Source organism: Hippocampus guttulatus, chromosome 6 (genome assembly GCF_054856545.1).
Source record: "Hippocampus guttulatus isolate MCC_2025c chromosome 6, RoL_Hgut_1.0, whole genome shotgun sequence".
In the NCBI taxonomy this organism is placed as follows: domain Eukaryota; kingdom Metazoa; phylum Chordata; class Actinopteri; order Syngnathiformes; family Syngnathidae; genus Hippocampus; species Hippocampus guttulatus.
In genome coordinates this window covers 4,744,001-4,765,453 of record NC_141266.1, presented here as the reverse complement: position 1 = coordinate 4,765,453, position 21,453 = coordinate 4,744,001, and the positions used below count along the sequence as shown (strand labels likewise).

The window sequence follows — 21,453 nt, the reverse complement described above, 5'->3', positions numbered from 1 at the left end:
TCGACTATATTTAAAATAACATGACATTTAATGCTCATATCAACGCAAATACGCAATATCAGAATCAAAATCACCTTTATTGTCATTGTATTACATACAACAAAATTTGGGTGCCACTCCTTAGTGCATTTCGTAAAAAAATAAAATAAGGGTTTAATAAATACAAAAATTAACAACAACACACAACAACAGCAGCAGTAGTTGTAGTATGGAACTGAGGCTTATATTGCACTATGCACTATATTGCAATATGACAGCAATACACAAATTAAAATAAAATTACAATGGAATTTATGCATGTCCAGGTGTTTTAGATGTACTGTATACACTGTATTTGTTATGGAATATGAAATGAACCACTCGCACCGTCCGCTTGCTTGTAAACGCTTTTATTTTGAAGATATGCTAATGAGCAAAAGCTAGTGCATTTGTTTTTGATAATAGTTTTTCAGCCAATAATATTTTCACATGTCCAATTTGGATTGTAAAGAAACAAAAAACATTGTGCCCAAATAATTATTTTGAAATATTTAATAAAATAGTTGTCATGTCCGTCATGACGATCACGGAAATGCTGGGTGATGGGTTGGCCCATAAAACCACATCTCCCATGGTGCATCTCTCTGTTTATGTAATACGTTGTCTCTCAGCGACACCGATTAATTCCCAATCACTACGGAAACAGAAATTGGGGGAAATTAGTTTATTTACGATTTAAAACGCGGGAGAAGACCTTTAAAATTTGGCTAAATGTCAGAGCTTTTACTGAAATTGGTTGGGACTTGTTTGTTTATACATAATCAAAAGAGTTGGTTTTCTGTCCAAACATTTCCCGCTGCCCGCCCCGCTAGCAGAGATTAGATCAACTGTTGGACGTTGCAGTTTGTCATGTTGCTCCAAATAGAGCTTCCTTTATAATTCAACTTTTCACGGACCATATTCATTAAAATGGATGTGACAGACATCGGAAACAGAGAAGAGGGGAAGCTCAAGCATCGAAAAACAGCTTCGGGAAAAGGGTAATTGGCTCTGGCTCTTTGCACGTTCATTGTAGTTGTCTAAGATGGAAACACTTCGAATGGTGAATTATATTAAGATTAGGAATTTGTAAACGTTTACTGTATTTTCCATTAAGCCTACTGTACAATGTGGTTAACGGAAGTCAGCAATGACTAACCAGTCATCCATTATCGTTCAAATTAAGTCAGTAATGAACGGTACGACAAATTGTTTATTGCTTGAGCTCAAGATGCTAACTACTAAAAGAGTATCCATTTTTTAGAATGCTGTTTACTGATTTGACATAGCATGATTATCTATTTTAGATACATAAAGGAAGACAAATTTTTATGGTTCGTGTTTCGAATTCAAGTTTATGATTTAACCTACGAATATTCTTTCATATAGCATGACCATTATAGAAGATTTAGATTTGAAGCCAATTTAAACCTTATTATACTGTATTCGGTATACACATCGATCTGCTAGGAGAAAATAATGCTTTTTTTGGTTGACAAGCTACAAAGTTTTTGAGAGAACTTCCGATGGGCAGGCCAGCCAAAACGGGAACCTTTTGGCAAGGCACATCAGCTTTATATTCACAGATGCAAAAATTAAGCATGCCAAGAAGAGAACACTTTCTCTACTCCAAAACCTGAGTCTCTGTTGTATTCTTGGGATGCTTAGCTTCATCTGGCACAGGGTGTCTTAAATCTGTGCAGGGTACAATGAAATGTCAAGTCTATCAAGTTGTTCTAGAGCATCGGTGTCAATCTCAAGCAGGGGCGGTTCTGGATCAATTTCACTGAGGGGGCCGGGCTGGGGCCAGGGGTTTTGATGGGGGGGCACATTCAACCCAGGGCTAAAAAGACAGATTCGAAATCTTATTTGACTTTTTATTTCTTCAGACTTTGAAATTGTAGTCATAACATTACAGTGATGAGAAAAAAAACAGTATTAGGAGGGCTAAAATGTCTGCAAGCGTAACAATACGTCTGTTGAGAATATTCAAGCCAGGGGATGATATGGTACCAGCCTGCCGGGGACAAAAATTGCAAATACACTGAAGCTAGATGTTTTACATGCATATAATTATCCAAATTTTAAAAGGCAATGTCTTATATATTGATCCTGTTAAATAAAAATTAAAATAAAAAGGGAGACTAAAAAAGTCACACGCACACACAAACACGCGCGCACACACACACACACACACACACACACACACACACACACACGCGCACACACGCAAATAGCACTCGTGTCGTGGTAATTTCCTTCTCTGCGGACTGCTTCTCATTTTCCCGCTCATTTTTAAATGGCGCAGCGCACTAAAGGGTCCGACTAGAATGTTAAATCACGCACTTTGGTTCCACCTTTCGCGTCGGCGACTCGGCACGACTGTGTAATCTGCGCTCGGAGGGGGGGCCACAGGAGGGGCCAGAATCGGTGCTACAGGGGCACTGGCCCCCGTTCCCCCCCCCCCCCCAGAACCGCCACTGATCTCAAGGCCCGGGGGCCAGATCCGGCCCGCTCCATCATTTTATGTGGCCCATGAAAGCAAATCATGCCTGTCAACTTCCATGACCTTGCTAAAATCTGTATCGAAATGTCAAATTGTCATGTGTAATACATAACGTTGAAATCTTTCCACCTATTTGAACAAACTATATAGTTGACTTGAGCGATTTCAAAACTAGTAAGCCATCAATTTATTGTGTAGAAGTAATGATACGATGAGACAATGAAACATTTATTTGGTTTCACTGTCGTAACGGCCCTCCGAGGGAAGACTTCACTTCAAAGTGGCACGAGACAAAATGAGTTTGACACCCTTGTTCTTGAGAGAAAAGTGCTGCCCAGTGTCAGAAAGTGTGGTCTCAGTCACAAGTCATGCAGCATTCCCACAGGGTCTTAAAAGGACTGAATGTATGAATTTAGAAATAACATATGAAAAAGCTTTGATTTTCAATCTCTACATCATCAATGTTATGCAGAATGTAACTTCTCTGTGGAGAGGCCATAAGGAGAATTTGTCGAAACTGGCTGTCATTTACAAAGCAATCGCTGCCAGCAGTGCCAGGCGGTGGTTATAGACAGGACATTTGTCTCCTCCTCCACACACTACGTGGCAATTTTGAATGCAGGAGGGGTTTGGAAGGTACTCACTAAAGGACTGATTTACCTGAAATATTTACAGAGGTTTGCACTGTCAAGAGTCCTGCCGTGTCCTGCTCGTGTTGGATGAGATGAAGGAGAGGTTATTTGGGTGTGAAGCTATTGCTGCAAATGTTGCATTCATGAGCTTAATTTGTCCTCTTTTTCAATTTCACGTCATTACTACAATAACTCGGGTATCGAGCAAGCAAATTTAATTTCCCTCATGGAATGAATAAAGTTCAGATTGATCGATCGATTTTTGTTATTTGTTGGCCGGCCCGATCCGTGCCAACACGGAATAGCAGAGGTCTGCTGCGACTGTCTAAATTGGATTAATTGAATATCATGGCAATTGGAGTATGTTACAAATGACAACTCTGTGTTCAAAAAGGCCGAGAACAGCATGTCAGATTTGGACAGTTTACATCATATGGTGGTCATCATGATTTCCCCTTTTTTCCCCCCTTTCCTGTTTTCTTTCTGACTTTGATGTTTGTCTTTCCACAGTGTGTTGTTGACGGTGGTACGTACTGCTCAGCACGTTAAAGTGCGTTTCCTCCATGCAGCATTTAACACCACAGGAGAATCCTTCCTGGCTGGTGATCACCATGGCAACATCTATGCCTTTGATATAAGTAGAAACAGGTGAGTCAATTCTTTGTTCAGAATCCCAGCGTATTCCAAAACGCATTATTACACTTGCCACCATGTCTGATACATACTTGACGTATGTACATGACATGTATGCTGCGTACTCTGGCAACACAGTTTTTCTTTGAGAATCTTCCTTGAACGAAGTGATGTTTTTCACTCAATTTGTTTTTGTTCTCATCTTTGGACAGATTTCGTCTAGTGCAGAAGACGGGACAGGCCTGCACTGCTCTGGCGTTAAGCTTACATCGGAGCACAGAGTTCCTGGTGGCTCTTGTTGACTATACCATTAAGTGTTTTGACCAAGGTTTGACAGAAACATACACAAATAGCAACACCATTGAGTTCAGTTGTATCTTTGATGCCTGCTTTCTGCTTTCTCAAGAAGCTAATTCATCTGTCATTCATTGATATGTCATTGTCTGTTTTGTGAATCATTCTGCTCACCAGAAATGTATACTTTTTTCTTTTTTTTTTTGCACAGACACAAAGCAGATGATCAGCTGGATGCGGGGTCATGAAGGTACCGTTTCGTCCATCTCCATCCACAGCTCAGGCCGTTACGCCCTCACCACATCCTCAGACACCGCTCAGCTGTGGGACCTGGACACATTCCAGAGGAAGAGGAAGCTTAACGTCCATCAGTCAGTTGGCATACAGAAGGTAAAGAACATTTTCCCACACAATGGATTTAACTACTCACCCAGTACGTTTACATTTGCGGGTGTACGAAATTAAAGTGTCTCTATCAGAGTGCAAGCAACCATATTTGCTTTGTCAGACTTCAATCTAATTGATGTCACTTGCCTGTGTTATTCATCTTGAGTTTCATAATAAATGTAATGGTTGTTCTCGTTTCAGGTTTTCTTCCTCCCTTTCAGCAACACCATTCTCAGCTGTTTCAGTGACAACTCCATCTTTGCTTGGGAGAGCAACACGCTGGTGTGCAAATACCAGCTTCCGGTACCAGACCGTGGACTCCGTTTCTTCTACAAGACCTTTGCCGTAACGCAGTGAGTTTCTTTCCTCTCAGCACCCTATGATATTTGGAACAAATAAAGGCTGCCATTGTAAGGGAAGAGTGGGCCACATCCAGATGGACTCTGAACTGATGAGTTATACCCTCCAAAAATGAAATGTGTTATTCAAGCAAAATAACATATTAGTTTCCAAAAGAAACTTGTATAATTATTTTTTTTCCCCGTAATAGTTGTTACAGCTCATGTTTTTGTTGTTGTTGTTGTTTTGTAGTTTAAAAATGATTTGTCATCACTGTCTACATCCACGGTGATGCAAATGTCTGGTGTTGACAGAGATGGTAAGAGCCTGGCAGCTGGGGGCCGGTCCAATCTGTTGCACCTGTGGTGTTTGGACAGCAAAAAGCTGGTCAAGGTGATCCAGATGCCCACTCAGGTTCGGACTGTCAGACAGCTGGAATTCCTTCCTGACAGCTTTGATGGAGGATCCAGTCAGGTACGCTTGCCGTGGTGGATTGCTGTGGTCCTTTGGCAATTATTTCCCTGTCGCTGACCAAAACAGGTGATTGGGAGTCTCGGGATGCATCTGGGCATAAATTGTGTTTTCACACTTCTCTCTTCCTGCTCTCTTCACAGACATTGGGTGTGTTGGGCCAAGATGGAATTATGCGTTTTATCAACATTCACACCTCCAAGGTGCTCTTCCATCTCGGATCCCACAGTAATGCCATCAACACTGTCACCTTCAGCCCCACTGGTCGTCATGTGGTAGCCATCTTGGATGACGGAAGCATCAGCGTCTATAGTGTTCCGAGTCTCACGGACGATTTAAACAAAGTAACATGCATCTGAGAAACATCTGACTTGAAATGAGCATGCTCTGTGGGATTGTAGTTTATAACCTACTGTTCTCCACAGCCTCCTCTTCCACAAGTTGCAATAGTCTCTGATGATGCATCAAATCAGGCACCATCAAACTCAAAGATCAAATCTGATACGATACAGAGACCAGCCGATCACGCAGTTGGACCCAAACGGGTGAAAAGCCCTGCCCCTGCAATAGAGGATAAAGAGGTAGGAATACGGACAAGAACAATATTTTTAAGTTGTGGGCTATACTGTATGGGGGGGTTCAGTTAAAGCAGGGGTGTCAAACTCATTTTTGTCGCGGGCCACATTGTAGTTGCCATTTCCCTTGGAGGGCCATTACGACTGAAACCGTTATAAAGAAGTCAAGAATAATCATTTCTTCAACTATTCAAGTAACTGTAATCAGGGTTTTGGTAACAAGAAAATGCTGACAACAGCTTTCATTTATTACCGGTACATCCGATAATTTTAAAATTTGGTACAGATTTTAGGAAGCATCATGCAAGTTGACATGCTTGATTGACTTTCGCGGGCCACATACAATGATATGGCGGGCCAGATTTGGCCCCCGAGCCGTCCATTTGACACCAGGTGAGTTAAAGTAATGGTAAATCGGCTCCTAACTGATTTAGAATTTTTTTTTTTTTTTGGGGGGGGTTAATGCCATGCACAACAAGATGACATACTATATACAATATGACAGTTGAACAAAATAAATGAATCAACCCATCCCATGCTCTCCTTATTCCTCCACTTTTCCAACACAAAAGACAACAGTGAGACAAAGTATAGATGGTGTTGAAGAAAGAACAGTAAATGAACAAAATCAAATAGATTAAAAAGTGACTTTGTTGTCTATACAATCATAAGCTCATTTTGCTGTAGATGTATATTGCGAGCCGTTACATGATAATATTTTTGTTGTAATAAAGGTCATTCTTAATATTTTAACAGAATCAACTCCCCGGTGGTCTGAACAAGACAAGACTGGTGGGACTTCTGAAAACATTTGGCGAATACCCTGCAAAATACAGGTACTCCGATTCTCCCTTCAGTTTGGAGCTCGTGAATGTAGCAGAATATTGTGCGACGTTTTAGGACATTTGTGTGGCGGTCCTTGCTATGCTTGCCTGAGAACTACACAGCATTCAGCAGTCTGACTGAAAAAGGCCTCCACTTAGCCTATCTCACGCTCCAGGAGAAGTATCCCATCAAAAGTCAAAAGCTTGAGAGAGGGCTGCAAAGGTACACATCTTTTGATTTGACATTCTCAATTCTCAAACCTTCAGAAGGTTCTTCCAACATTTTGTGTCCGAAACCACTTTCTCCACTCACAGGGTTTTATCTGCACTGTCTCATTGGGCTTCCATCTTTGGAGAGGCAGAGTATCTTCCGCTGTTAGCCTTTCCATTTGTCAAACTCTTTCAGAACAATTCTCTGCTGTGTTTTGAGATGGTGGCCACTGTCTTAGGTAAGCCTCTTGCGCATGACACAAACTTTGTGGCTCGCTGGCCATGATTTGAGTTGATTTGGTTGTGCTGTGTCACAGTGAACTGGTGTCAACACTGGTTTGAGTACTTCCCTAACCCGCCTTTGAACATCCTGAACATGGCAGAGAACATTGTGGCACATCATGACAAAGAGCTGCTGCAACACCTGGTGGACTGTGGGATCACCTCCCAGGTAATTCCACATGACAACACACAACATGGAAAAGGCGCATGCCCTAGTCCGCCAATTAATATACAGGTAACCCCATGCTTGCTTTTTTATTAATGAACTGCGTGTGTTTGTGGTAGCTCTACGTGTGGCCCCTTTTGGAGTCTTTATTCTCTGAGGTTTTGACTCGTGACGAATGGCTCAGACTCTTCGACAATGTCTTCTCCAACCACCCGTCCTTCCTGCTGATGGCCTGCGTGGCCTACCTGACACGCTGCCGGGAGCCCCTTTTGCTCTGCTCTCAGAAACAGGACTTTGAGGTGATGTCTCTCTCACTCTCGCTTTTCCTCTACTGCTCACTCTCTCATATTGTATCAAGTATGTCTACTCTTAAATACAACAACAACACACATTGAACCTGAAAAATGAATTGACACAAATACTAAATGAACCGGAGAAAGTGCACACCTGTACAGGTTAATTGCAATCTTTTATCATGGCTGTAGTAGAAATATTTTGCACTTGTGAATGACTGGCGGCGGTGCTATGAATAAATAAAAATAGATATCTATCTTACCCTGTTTTTATCTATTTTAATAACAAAACAAAGAAAAAATTAAGGGTGTCTTCACACCTACGCGGTTTGGTCCGCTTAAATTGACCAGATTTCGTTTACCGCGCAGCCACGCTGGTCCGGACCTTTTATGCAGGTGTGAATACACACTAACGACTCCTGTTGTGATCAACAACAGGTCTCATTCCAAACCACTGCCGATCTGCACCGACTACAGCAGAGGTCCCCAACCTTTTTTGCCCCATGGACCGGTTTTATGTCAGACAATATTTTTAGGGAGCGGCCTTTAAGGCCGGAATAGATACAACAATACAGTATGATATGACCTGCATGAACAGTGTGGTATTTTCGAAACATAATAATAAACACGAATCATGACACGAGGAACATCCTATCTGGCCGTAACATTCTCTGGTCGCTATGGCAACGGTTAAACTTGCCTTCAAAATAAGTGCATGAAAAATATTATGCAGAGTAGGCTTGGTGCGTGTGAATCTCCCGTTGAGATAAAGCTGGATTTGAAATAGGACTCCTGATACTGTCTATTACAGGGGTGCCCAAACATTTTTGACCGAAGATCTACTTTTTGATCAACCAACCTCCCGCGATCGAACCGTTGCCGCGCATACGCACGCACATACACACACACGCATGCCATGATGAGCAACAGCCTTGACGCTGAGGCACACGACGCACTTTTGCAGCCTGTTAACGATCGTAGCTCACGCGTACCATTGGTTAAAAGGCTTCTCTCGGCCCTCCAGATTCCCATTCTTCGCCCTTCCCCTCTGTGAATTATACAAAACAATCTCTGAATGAGCATAATGATAAAAGATATAGCGTAACAACTCGGATCACAAGCTGCAACTGCAGACTGCTGAGCGCTAACAACTTCTGGTGACGCAGTCACACGTCACCGTAGGTTAAAGATGACCTGCTTTATTTTATTTTATTTTTAAAATACTTTTTGTGAAAATGACACAGATAGGATGATTAGGGTGCAGTGTGCATTAACACAAAAAATATATGACTAACATGCACAGAGACACAATTTTTTTTTTCCCCTCTATACCACTCGGATCGATTTGGGACCAGTCCCTGATCTACTGGTCGATCACGATCGACGTAATGGGCACCCCTGGTCTATTAAATGTAGCCTTCTCTTGAAAGTCGTAGGCTCCTCTTCTGTCTCCTGGCTGGGCCTTTTCCTCTTCCCAAAAAACTTTTCCAAGACGTTTGTTTTTTTAAATTCATTTTGCTAGCTCCTGGGTTTCATTTCCTATCACGTGACAGAGAAGCGCGCATTCACCTGCATCAAGAGTGACATACTGTCGACTGATATAACGGAAATCCGGTAATTTTTCAAAATAAAACATCTTTCAGATTACGAAATGAATAAAATGGAAGAAATGTAAGTTACAGGGATGGCAATTTTCCGCGGATACGCGGAAATCCGCCATTTTATTTCTTAAATTGATCATTTTTATGAATCGTCTAAATCCGTAGAGAAAATTTTAGGGGGGGTCAGGTACCTTATCGTCGAGTTTTCACGAGCTCTCCCGATCAGTCTCTCCATCTTCCGATTGTAAACAGCCCTGCGATTGGACGTGTATGATGTCTTACTTGTTGTGATTGGTCGCCCCGTCCAGGCCACGCCCCTTTCCGCTTTTTTTCATCACTAGCCATTGCCATCCCTGAAGTTATTTATTCTATCTGTGCGGCCCGGCACCAAATGACCGTGTATGTATATGTGCTTTCTTGGGCTTAACAATAGCTGGTCCTTCGTCTTGTTTAGCCATGCTGCTGTCCTCGTGTTGTGGGTCAGAGCACGCAGAGCTCATGCTCCTGTGGGTTACTGAACATATACCGGCGGGGTTCCAAATTTTAGAAATGGAGCGTCCCGAAAACCTCCGTTGAATGAGCCGAACTTTGAACTTGTAACCGATATTTACTTAAAATCATGGCATTCATGTAGAACAGGGGTGCCCAAACTTTTTGGACCGAAGATCTACTTTTCGATCAACTAACCTCACGGGATTTACCCTTAAAGGCATGCGCGCGCACGCACACACACACACACGCACGCCATGATGAGAAACAGCCTGAAACTGAGGCATGCGATGCACTTTTGCAGCTTGTTAACTATCGTAGCTCACACGTACCGTTTTAAAGTGCTTCCAGGGGCCCTCCTAGATTCCTATTCTGTGGCCGTGCCCTCGGTGAATTGTACACGAAGCAAACTCTGAATGAGAATAATGACGATAAAAGATCACAAGCTGCAATTGCAGACTGCTGAGTGCTAACAACTTCCGGCGACGTCATCACGCGCCACCGTAAATTCAAGATTTATCTGCTTTATTTTATTTTTGAAATATTTATTTTGTGAAAATGAGACTGATAGGATGATTAGGGTGCAGCGTACATTTACACAAAAAAATATATTACTAACATGTACAAAGACACACAAATGTTTGTTTGTTTTTTTTTCTCCTCGACACTCCTCGGATCTACTTCGGACCTGTCTTAGATCTACCGGTAGATCAGGATCGACGTAATGGGCACCCCTGATGTAGAATCATCAAACAGAACGTATACTTGGATTCACAGTTTATTTTAATCTGGGTTTTTTTTTACCCTTGAATATAATTCTTCTCCTGTGAAATACAATCAACACAACGATCAAAACTGACTCAAGCTTTCAAGTCATCTTTCCATGTTGTTCTCATCGAAACAATCCTCAAAATGTCCTGCTTCACGGTGTAGTTATCAGCCCACGAGCATCCACACACCAACAGGCAGCGTTGATTTGCGAAGCCCCCTGGGGGTAACTTCAGCAGGGTGTTTGTTTTGCTCAGACATGATACGCCAAACACTGATGTGAAACTTTGAATTTGGCTTTGCAAAGTGCGCAAACTATTTTGGACTGCTCCAATGAGCTGTCAAACAACTTTTTAAAGTAAAACTGCTTTGTCCTACAGCGCGGGCAGAGGTCAGCTGCCAAGGGAAAGTAAATAAAACAGAGTTAATGCTTTACGTCATTTAAATTAATCGCCAAAGTTAAGGATTTAACTTAACAATGGATGAGCCACTTTAAGTCGTTGTCACTTCTGTGGTAGAGTTGCTAAAAAGCCATGGAAAAGAAAAACACACCTGTGGAGTGAAGTCATCTTTTATTGGTCAGCGAGCCAAATTCCGCCGCGACGTGATGTGATGTGAACTCCTAAATGATGTTTAGTGTTGAGGAATCTTTTTTTTTTTTCCAGAAAATTAAAATGCAAATGTTTACCCAGTTTGGTTCCTGCGTGAAATAAAATGAACATGCCCTGTTTTCCCACCTGCTAGTATTTTTTCCACCATCGGAACAACTTGGACATGGAAGCCTTGATCAAAGATGCCTACCGGCTGATGACTACCACGCCGGCTGACATTCATCCGAGGAGGATGCTCTCCGACTTCACGCCGCTGACTAAAGGCCAGTACCCTGTGTTTAACCACTACCCTGAGTTCATCGTGGAATATCAGAACCGGGAGAGGGAAAAGATACGACAGCAAGAGATGGTGTACCTCCAGGAGAGGTGATATTGCACTTGACTTGAAGATCATTTTTCGTTGAGAAAGAAAAGCTGTAAAAGGTGTACATACTTGGTCTCATAAGGCAGGAGATAATGTCGCGGCGTAAAGATTTGGTGCGGCGCCAAGCGGAAGAGGATGCCTATTATGTACAGCAGGTAGAGCTTCAAAGAGCAATCACATGTCTGGAAGAAAAAAAAATGCACTTTTGAAAAAGTTCTGACTCAACTCCTTTGACTTCGACAGGAGCTGTTGCGGAAGGCTGAAGAGCAGCGCAGAAATATCTTAGCACAAGAGGAAGAGAAACTCACACAGCAAAGGAAAACGTAAACGTTGGGCGTTTACTGGATGTGCATGTTTGCATTGACAAGTTGGGAAAATGGTTTTCAATTGTCGCGGCCCTTTCACAGTTTGGCAGCCATGAAGAGAGAGCTGAAAGTGAAGGAGTTACAGCTGCTAGATGCAAATCAAAGCCGTCTTCTCAAACACCAGCAGGACCTCCATGTCTCGCAAATACACAGACTGGACAGGGAGATCATGAAGAAGGTGAGGAGGACGTTGCCAATTTTATTCCATTCAGGTCCTCAATTGGACATGATGATGGAAGCACAATTTTAGAAGCATTTGAAAGTTTCCTTGCAACTTCTGGCATTATTTGAGCATTCTAATTAATAATTCATTGACAAAAAAAATAGATGCATGTCGAAAGGGGATGAATAATTTTGCACTTGGAATGTCCCCCCCCAAAAAAATATAAATGTATTTTATCAAAACTAAACTGTTATCTGTCGTAAAACTAACTACCAAGTCCGGGGGTCGGCAACACGCGGCTCCAGAGCCGCATGTGGCTCTTTAGCACCATCTAGTGGCTTCCTGGTGCTTTATAAAAATGTTTGAAAATGGAAAAAGATGTGGGAAGCAAATTCTTTTTGGGGGGGTTTTAAATATGGTTTCTGTAGGAGTAAAAACATGACACAAACATTCCTAACGTTTCCCAGTGCTGTAAAAATGTGTAGAATAAATATTACATTTCAATGTTTCTGTCAACGAAGATTTGCATCATAGCCTGCGACACACGTTTCTATTAGCAGGGCGAGATGGAAGGCAGGTGGCTGTTGCAAAAAAAAAAAAAAAGGCATTTCATGTACAATCACGGAGGGTACTTGCAAAGAGAATCTGGAGGGCCGTCCATCCATCCATCCATCATCTACCGCTTATCCGGGGCCGGGTCGCGGGGGCAACAGCTTTAGCAGGGAAGCCCAGACTTCCCTCTCCCTAGCTACTTCTTCCAGCTCTCCCCGGGGGATCCCGAGATGTTCCCAGGCCAACTGGGTGACATATTCTCTCCAGCGTGTCCTGGGTCTTCCTCGGGGTCTCTTCCCAGTGGGACATGCCCGGAACACCTCACCAGGGAGGTGCTCAGGAGGCATCCGAATCAGATGCCCAAGCCACCTCATCTGGCTCCTCTCGATGTGGAGGAGAAGCGGCTCGACTCTGAGCCCTTCCCGGATGACCGAGCTTCTCACCTTATCTCTAAGGGAGAGCTCGGACACCCTGCGGAGAAAACTCATTTCGGCCGCTTGTAACCGGGATCTCGTTCTTTCGGTCACGACCCATAGCTCGTGACCATAGGTGAGGGTTGGAACGTAGATCGACCGGTAAATTGAGAGCTTCGCCCTTTGGCTCAGCTCCTTCTTCACCACGACAGACCGATACAACGTCCGCATCACAGCAGACGCTGCACCGATCCGCCTGTCGATCTCCCGCTCCCTCCTGCCCCCACTCGTGAACAAGACCCCAAGATACTTGAACTCCTCCACTTCTGATCTTCATCCCAGCCGCTTCACACTCGGCTGCGAAACGCTCCAGTGAGAGTTGGAGAGCCCTGTTTGAAGTAGCCAACAGCACCACATCATCTGCAAAAAGCAGGGATGCAATACTGAGGCCCCCAAAACGGACCCCCTCAACGCTTCGGCTGCGCCTAGAAATTCTGTCCATAAAGGTTATGAACAGAATCGGCGACAAAGGGCAGCCTTGGCGGAGTCCTACCCCCACTGGAAACGATTCCGACTTACTGCCGGCAATGCGAACCAAACTCTGACATCGGTGGTATAGTGACCGAACCGCCCGTATCAGGGGGTCCGGTACCCCATACCCACGAAGCACCCCCCACAGAACTCCCCGAGGGACACGGTCAAACGCCTTCTCCAAGTCCACAAAACACATGTAGACTGGTTGGGCGAATTCCCACATACCCTCGAGGACCCTGCTAAGGGTATAGAGCTGGTCCACTGTTCCACGGCCGGGACGAAAACCACACTGCTCCTCCTCAATCTGAGGCTCGACTTCCTGACGGACCCTCCTCTCCAGCGCCCCTGAATAGACCTTACCAGGGAGGCTGAGGAGTGTGATCCCTCTGTAGTTGGAACACACCCTCCGGTCCCCCTTTTTAAAAAGAGGGACTACCACCCCGGTCTGCCAATCCAGAGGCACTCTCCCCGTTGACCACGCGATGTTGCAGAGGTGTGTCAACCAGGACAGCCCCACAACATCCAGAGCCTTGAGGAACTCCGGGCGGATCTCATCCACCCCTGGGGCCTTGCCACCGAGGCGCTTTTTAACCACATCTGTGACTTCAACCACAGAGATAGGAGAGCCCACCTCAGAGTCCCCAGGCTCTGCTTCCTCCAAGGAAGGCATGTTGGTGGAGTTGAGGAGGTCTTCGAAGTACTCTGCCCACCGGTTCACAACGTCCCGAGTCGACCCATCCCCACTGTACACAGTGTTAGTGGTGCACTGCTTCCCCCTCCTGAGACGTCGGATGGTGGACCAGAATTTCCTCGAAGCCGTCCGGAAGTCGGCTTCCATGGCCTCACCGAACTCTTCCCACGCTCCGGTTTTTGCCTCTGCGACCACTGAAGCTGCGTTCCGCTTGGCCAGTCGATACCCGTCAGCTGCCTCTGGGGTCCCACAGGCCATAAAGGCTCGATAGGACTCCTTCTTCAGCTTGACGGCATCCCTTACTGCTGGTGTCCACCAGCGAGTACGGGGGTTGCCGCCACGACAGGCACCAACCACCTTACGGCCACAACTCAGATTGGCTGCCTCAACAATTGAGGCACGGAACATGGTCCACTCGGGCTCAATGTCCCCCGCCTCCCCCGGAACATGGGAAAAGCTCTGTCAGAGGTGGGAGTTGAAACTCCTTCTGACAGGGGATTCCGCCAGACGCTCCCAACAAACCCTCACAATACGTTTGGGTCTGCCAGGATGGACCGGCATCTTCCCCCACCATCGGAGCCTACTCGCCACCAGGTGGTGATCAGTTGACAGCTCCGCCCCTCTCTTCACCCGAGTGTCCAGAACATGCGGCCGCAAATCCGATGATACAACTACAAAGTCGATCATCGAACTACGGCCTAGGGTGTCCTGGTGCCAAGTGCACATATGGACACCCTTATGTTTGAACAAGGTGTTCGTTATGGACAATCCGTGGCGAGCACAGAAGTCCAATAACAAAACACCACTCGAGTTCTGATCGGGGGGGCCGTTCCTCCCAATCACGCCCCTCCAGGTCTCACTGTCATTGCCCACGTGAGCATTGAAGTCCCCCAGCAGAACAAGGGAGTCCCCAGCAGGAGTACTCTCCAGCACACCCTCCAAGGACTCCAAAAAGGGTGGGTATGCTGAGCTGCTGTTTGGTGCATATGCACAAACAACAGTCAGGACCCGTCCACCCACCCAAAGGCGGAGGGAGGCAACCCTCTCGTCTACCGGTGTGAACCCCAATGTACAGGCACTGAGCCGGGGGGCAATGAGTATGCCCACACCTGCTCTGCGCCTCTCACCGTGAGCAACTCCAGAGTGGAAGAGAGTCCAACCCCTCTCGAGAGAACTGGTACCAGAACCCAGGCTGTGTGTGGAGGCAAGTCCGACTATATCCAGTCGGAAATTCTCTGCCTCACACACCAGCTCGGGCTCCTTCCCTGCCAGAGAGGTGACATTCCATGTCCCAAGAGCTAGCTTCTGCAGCCGAGGATCGGACCACCAGGGTCCCCGCCTTTGGCTGCCGCCCAGCTCAGATTGCACCCGACCCCTTTGGCCCCTCTCATGGGTGGTGAGCCCATGGGAAGGGGGACCCACGTTGCCTCTTCGGGCTGTGCCCGGCCGGGCCCCATGGGTGTAGGCCCGGCCACCAGGCGCTTGCCAACGAGCCCCACCTCCAGGCCTGGCTCCAGAGGGGGGCCCCGGTGACCCGCGTCCGGGCAAGGGAAACCTTGGTCCATATATTTTTCTCATCATAAGGGTCTTTGAGCCGTGCTTTGTCTGGCCCCTCACCTAGAACCTGTTTGCCATGGGTGACCCTGCCAGGGGCATAAAGCCCCAGACAACTTAGCTCCTAGGATCATTGGGACACACAAACCCCTCCACCATGGTAAGGTGACGACTCACGGAGGGGTGAAAAGCATTTTTAAAACGGTACACGTGAGCTACGAGAGTCAAAAACTAACTACCGTTGTCAAAGATGACTAGCATTAGAGCTCATTAGTGTGTCGGTGTAGCTAAAATTGCGTCCAGTCACTTAATATTTCCCATGTTGGTGGTTTTCATCACCCTTTGGCCAATGAGAACTGACTGTAACTGTTTGGCTGCAGATGGAACTCCGTGAGCAGGAAACAACCGAGGCCTTCCAAGATCTGGACCTCAGGCAGATGGAACTGGAGGTGCAGCGGAAGCAGCTTGAACAGGTGACACCTTTCTGTCATCTTGCATCCTCTTTTACGCTCATTTGTGTCCTCTCCTCTCCTGCTCCCCTCTCTTCAATGTGAGAGAGGAATAGCATAGAATCCGTATTTGTGTCCACATTTACTCTCAATTTAGTGGGTCCTTCCTCAGCATTAATGGGAATCGGTGATACAGTTTTGTGGAATGCTGCCAAATGACAATGATGAACTACTTTCTTTTCATTTTTTGAAACATAAAAGCTGTTGGTTTTAAATGCCACTGGCAGGCATTTCACCACCCTCTTCTTTGACGCCTTCTTTTTTTTTTTTTCAGCAACTATGCAAGGAGCAGCTTCGCGTCGAACGACAGGTTGCCGACATGAGGATGAAAAACGCAGAAAGAGAGAAAACAAACATGCAGGTGAGGTCTGAAATTTGCAACACTTGTCGTGTCTGAAGTGAAAGTGTTGGAATGATGTGCTGTTCCATAAGCCAACTAAGCACCTACTTAGCAACCACTCGGGGGGGCCCCCCCAAGAGCAATTGAGTCAACACAGCCATGAGTTTTATTTTTTGGGCGAGGTTTTGAGGAAAAATAGACATGAAAAAATACATTTGGGTATTAATTTTGAATTCTTTTGCACATTTTCACAGAGCTTTAAGCCAATTTACACTTTACATTAGCTCTTATATATTTTTATGACTATTTTCCAGGTTACACCCCCCCCCCCCCCCCCCCCCATGTGTTAAGCAACTCAGGACGTTGCATCTTTTGTTTGAAGCCAGACACTTTTCACGTGAGCAAAATTCACGCCAGTTTGGTCCTGTATTTAGTCACAATGAAAGCAATCTGGTTCAATGTGCAAAATCCATCCATCCGTTATCTGAAGCGCTTATCCTCACGTGGGTGTTGGGCATGCTGGCGCCTCTCCCAGTCGTCTTTGAGCAGTAGGCGGGGGACACTCTGAACCGGTTGCCAGCCAATCGCAGGGCACACATGGACAAAAAAAAACCATTTATACTCACAATCACACCACATTAGAATATTAGGTACAATTGTAGAAAGGAATAAGTTTTCCAATTTTGGGGGAGGAATTCATTTGTAAAAGTTGTGATAACTTACTCATGCTGGTTTTGCCACGTGTGAAGTCAAACTTCTTGTAAAATGAATGAGTGTTTATCTGTTTTTCTACGATGGTAGCAATATGGTTCTGTAGTTTGTCAATTGAATGTTGTCCAACTCAAATATTGATGAGGCCGCGGGGCCATGACATATGTTACCAACGTAATATTTCTCAACAAGAAAGCTATCAAAGTCGCATTCCAGCTCCGCTTTCGCTTCAGCGTCTTCTTTGGCATTTGGCTCACTTTCACATCATTTTGGCGCACTCACACAGGAGGGCCAGCCGGGCTCCAATTGCAACGGGCAATGGGAAGTCGCGGCCGAGCGCCACCAGCAGATGGACGGTGAGCTGGAGAAGAGAAGGCGAACGCTGGCGGAAGGCGACCGGCTGACGCACAGCCCGAAAGATGTGGCGGGAAAGGAGGTGAGAACAAGGAAAAAATAGCTCCGATTGTTTGGTTGAATTCAAAATGCTCTCCTGAAAAATGGGTGGGTGCTCTGTGTGCCTTGCAGTGGGATGAAGTGATGAGTCAGAGAGGGCACTGCATGGAGCGACAGCAGTCCAAGCCCGCAGTGGACACAAGTAATACACACACATGCAGTCACACTCTCATTATGAGGATGTTTGTGATGCCGGATGACCAGACATTAAGGATGTCCCAATCACTTTTTGGTTTGTTTGTTTTGAACAAAACTATCCCAAAATGATCCCTTTTATATGACTAGTGGTGCAGTGGTTTTAAACCAAGTAAATCTTATTTTTTTTTTTTTTTTTTTTTTTTTATTGGTGAGGGAGGACTATCTGTACGGACATGCCTTACCATGGTGGCTTCAAACTCCTTGACCACTGATGAAATTCGCAAGGGAAATTTGAAGGTCTTACTACACAAGTTGACTGCACTGAAGGTTGGAGTGGCTTCCAACCATCTCCGTAAAAACTTGCTAAACAGCCTTTCCATTCCTTCCTTTCGGGACACGAGAAAGTCATCGAGCAGCAAGGGCCATCGCAGCCCATTGTCGAAACTGCTGACAACAGATTTGAGTACACCCATACACGATCATGTCCAAATTGTGCCCAAAGTGCCATTATTTTGTGGAGCCATTATTTTCCAGCACTAGTTGAACCCCCTTTGGCACGGAGTTCACCAGAGCATCACAGCTGGCCATTGGAATCCCTCCATAATGACATAATTGAGGTGGTAGATGGGGAAAAAAACATTTGGGTGGAATATGTAAAATAAAAAGCATAGTTATCAATATTGCTGGTTGTGAAATACCGTATTGGCCCGAATATAAGACGGCCCTGATTATAAGACGGCCCCCTCTTTTTCAAGACTCAAGTTTGAAAAAAGACTTTTTGAACACCAAATTAATTTTTATACAGAAAATAATTACAGTACATCTGAAACAAATGATTGAACAAATATTTGAGAGAAAAGGCATGTTATTTTGCCTCATTCAAATCTAAAGTGCAATCACATTCGTAAATGAATGGCTTCTGGTTTTTGAAATGTAAATTACATCATAACTTCTCTTCAGCTGCCGGTTAACCTGGCCTATCTTCGACCCACTTTTCTCCAGATTGTCACTATGTTTCTCCATTTTCTGTTATCTCTTCTATTATTTTCTTCTCTTTTCTTTCTTACCGCTATTTTTTATTTTTCTTCTTCATGCTACCGCTATTTTTATTTTTATTCTTTGTGACGGGTTCACTTTGGCCTGGGGAGTCAAGTTCAGCATTCGCTTCAAGGATATCTGGCGCCATCTAGCGTCGTGAATGGGTATAATGTCTAGACCCCGAATATAAGACGACCCCCACTTTTTCAGTCTTATTTCAATGCAAAAAACACCGTCTTATATTCGGGCCAATACGGTACTTAAAATGTGATCTGCTCGATTGCTCAGCCCAATTTTATGACCACATAGTGTCATGCTGAACAAGTCAACAACTTAAACTGACTTATTCTGTTCTTGAATTTATTTTGAACGAAGACTAAAACTCATTCAAGGCAGCACAGTGGTCGACTGGTTAGCCCAGGGGTGGGCAAACATTTTGGCTCGGGGGCCGCATTGACTTTTAAAATTTGACAGAAGGGCCAGGTCAGCACAAGCTATGGTACATTAAAAAAAAAAACTGCATTTGTTGACAGTCCATATCAAACATCAACAGAACAAAAGCATGAAAGTATGGTATTAATATACTTTTTTTAAATGACAAAAGTGTTGTTGATGACCTATTTTAGCCTGTGCATCGCTGCAGATGGGTTGTGATCAGACCAGTAGAAGTAGAGCGATACAGAGGTACTAGGTGGTCGAAAAGATTGCCCCGCGCCCCCGTGTTCTGCAACTTCAAGTCAATGCGCCACCTGGCGGTGAAATGCCTGTCATTACAAGTCCAATTGAAATGAATGCAATCATTCACATTGAACCTTAATGTGGACCAACCTTCGGCGGGCCGGATTAAAAAGACCAACGGGCCGGATTCGGCCCGTGGGCCGTAGTTTGCCCACCATTGGGTTAGCCTGTTGGCCTCACAGTGCAGAGGTGCAAGGTTCAATTCTGGCCTTCCTTTGTGGAATTTGCTTTTTTTCCCTGTGCCCGATTGGGTTTTCTCCAGGTACTCCAGTTTCGTCCCACATTCCAAAAACATGCATGGCAGGTTAATGGAACACTCAAAATTGTCCCTGGGGGTGAGTATGAGCGCGGATGGTTGTTCATCTTCTGCGATTGACTGGCAACCAGTTCAGGGTGTACCCCGCTTCCTGCCCGAAGACAGCTGGGATAGGCACCAGCATGTCCGCGACCCTCGTGAGGATAAACAAATTCAAAAATGATGGAAACATTCATTGTGTCTGGGGATTAGATGAAACCTCGTCTCAGTGCATAAAAAGGACAAGGCACTTTTTACATATCTAAACGGGCCAATTTGGACCCGAACACAAGACAAAGTTTAATTGAAATTTTCTGTAACAAAATACTCGTATTGGCCGGGAGGTTGGGGACCACTGCTCAATAGCCTCACATTTGACTTCAAACTTGTAATCAGTAAGCCTGTTACAGAATGACAAGCAATCACTCTCCTGTTTGGTGACATTGTGTACCACACTAAACATGGATCAGTGAAAGCAAAGGAGACTTCTCTCAGAAGATTTAGAAAGCTGTAGACAATTACGTTAAGGAAAGGGCTATCATATCATCTCCAAGCAGCCTGATCTTCCTGTGACAATTGCACACATTCAGAAATTTAAGATCCATGGAGTCTCCCTTTAACTATCCCTGAGCATAGCTGCAGGAGAGGGGTATTAGCAATTTGTCCTCGTGTGCATACCTCTCCCCGAGTCATCCGTGATATGCTCCATGTCACGTGTGACTCTGAGGGCGAAGGAATAAATAAATGAATGGATTCATTTTTTGCTCACAGCCAGGTGCACATACCTGTAACACATTCTCAATCACATGTTCCCAGGATATTCGGGATTCAACACCACAAATGTCAGCATGGCCTCCACCAAACCAGCCACACTTAAGGAGGCGGAAAGCAACACCATGGCGTGCTTGAACAGCTGCTCCCCTGCAGAGAGCACTGCCACCAACTGTGAGTCAAGACAGTTAACATCGTGAGCAGTTAACAGAGCATTCAAATGGCCACTCTTCTTCTACTTGCCAGTCTCACTGGACAGAGGCCGGGCACATTTGGACAGCAAGGAGAGGCAACTCATGAAGCAAATTCGATGTCTGAGAGAGAGGCTTGTCGCAAGAGCCAAAGAGGACAGCATTGCCTCCTCACAGTCTCTCTACACACCCTATACTGCCTCCCACTGACCACCAGCTATGACAAAACTATTAAACCTGTAATTGTACTGTATTTCTTTTAGCTTATTGTCATTCATGTACTGCTCATAATTTATGTAAACTTGTTTCAATTGAATCATGTTGATTGGACATATTTTAAAGGCTGTTTTACATAGTTTTATTTGCATATCTTCACTCGTGAACTTTGCAAATGTTCAATATCTGGCCACTTTCAATAAAGAATGTTTGTAATATCTCTTTCTTCTTCGTTAATTGAAAAATTACTGCAGAAGTCATCTCTTGAACTTTTTTTGCTCTGCCATGCACGTGAAACGGAATGGAAGACACATTGGC

At 44.9% G+C, this 21,453-nt stretch overlaps 1 protein-coding gene across 1 annotated transcript; it reads left to right on the top strand.

Moving 5' to 3' along the window:
• Nucleotides 1–646: 646 nt before the first annotated feature.
• On the top strand, nt 647–21,355 carry tbc1d31 (TBC1 domain family, member 31). Its single transcript, XM_086114331.1, has 23 exons — nt 647–1,019; nt 3,667–3,804; nt 4,002–4,117; nt 4,295–4,473; nt 4,672–4,823; nt 5,124–5,283; nt 5,424–5,624; nt 5,706–5,861; nt 6,612–6,691; nt 6,756–6,902; nt 6,995–7,128; nt 7,207–7,340; nt 7,457–7,636; nt 11,233–11,465; nt 11,546–11,618; nt 11,707–11,786; nt 11,871–12,006; nt 16,116–16,208; nt 16,519–16,605; nt 17,582–17,731; nt 17,821–17,890; nt 20,774–20,902; nt 20,975–21,355. The coding sequence occupies exons 1-23, from the start codon at nt 949–951 to the stop codon at nt 21,127–21,129; spliced, it is 3,054 nt and encodes a 1,017-aa protein (XP_085970457.1). The 5' UTR covers nt 647–948; the 3' UTR covers nt 21,130–21,355.
• Nucleotides 21,356–21,453: the final 98 nt, after the last annotated feature.

Coding starts and splice junctions, on each gene's coding strand:
- tbc1d31 (XM_086114331.1), top strand. CDS start 949: ATGGATGTGACAGACATCGGAAACAGAGAAGAGGGGAAGCTCAAGCAT. Junction 3,805..4,001: donor TTTGATATAAGTAGAAACAG/GTGAGTCAATTC, acceptor ATCTTTGGACAG/ATTTCGTCTAGTGCAGAAGA. Junction 17,891..20,773: donor CAAGCCCGCAGTGGACACAA/GTAATACACACA, acceptor ACATGTTCCCAG/GATATTCGGGATTCAACACC.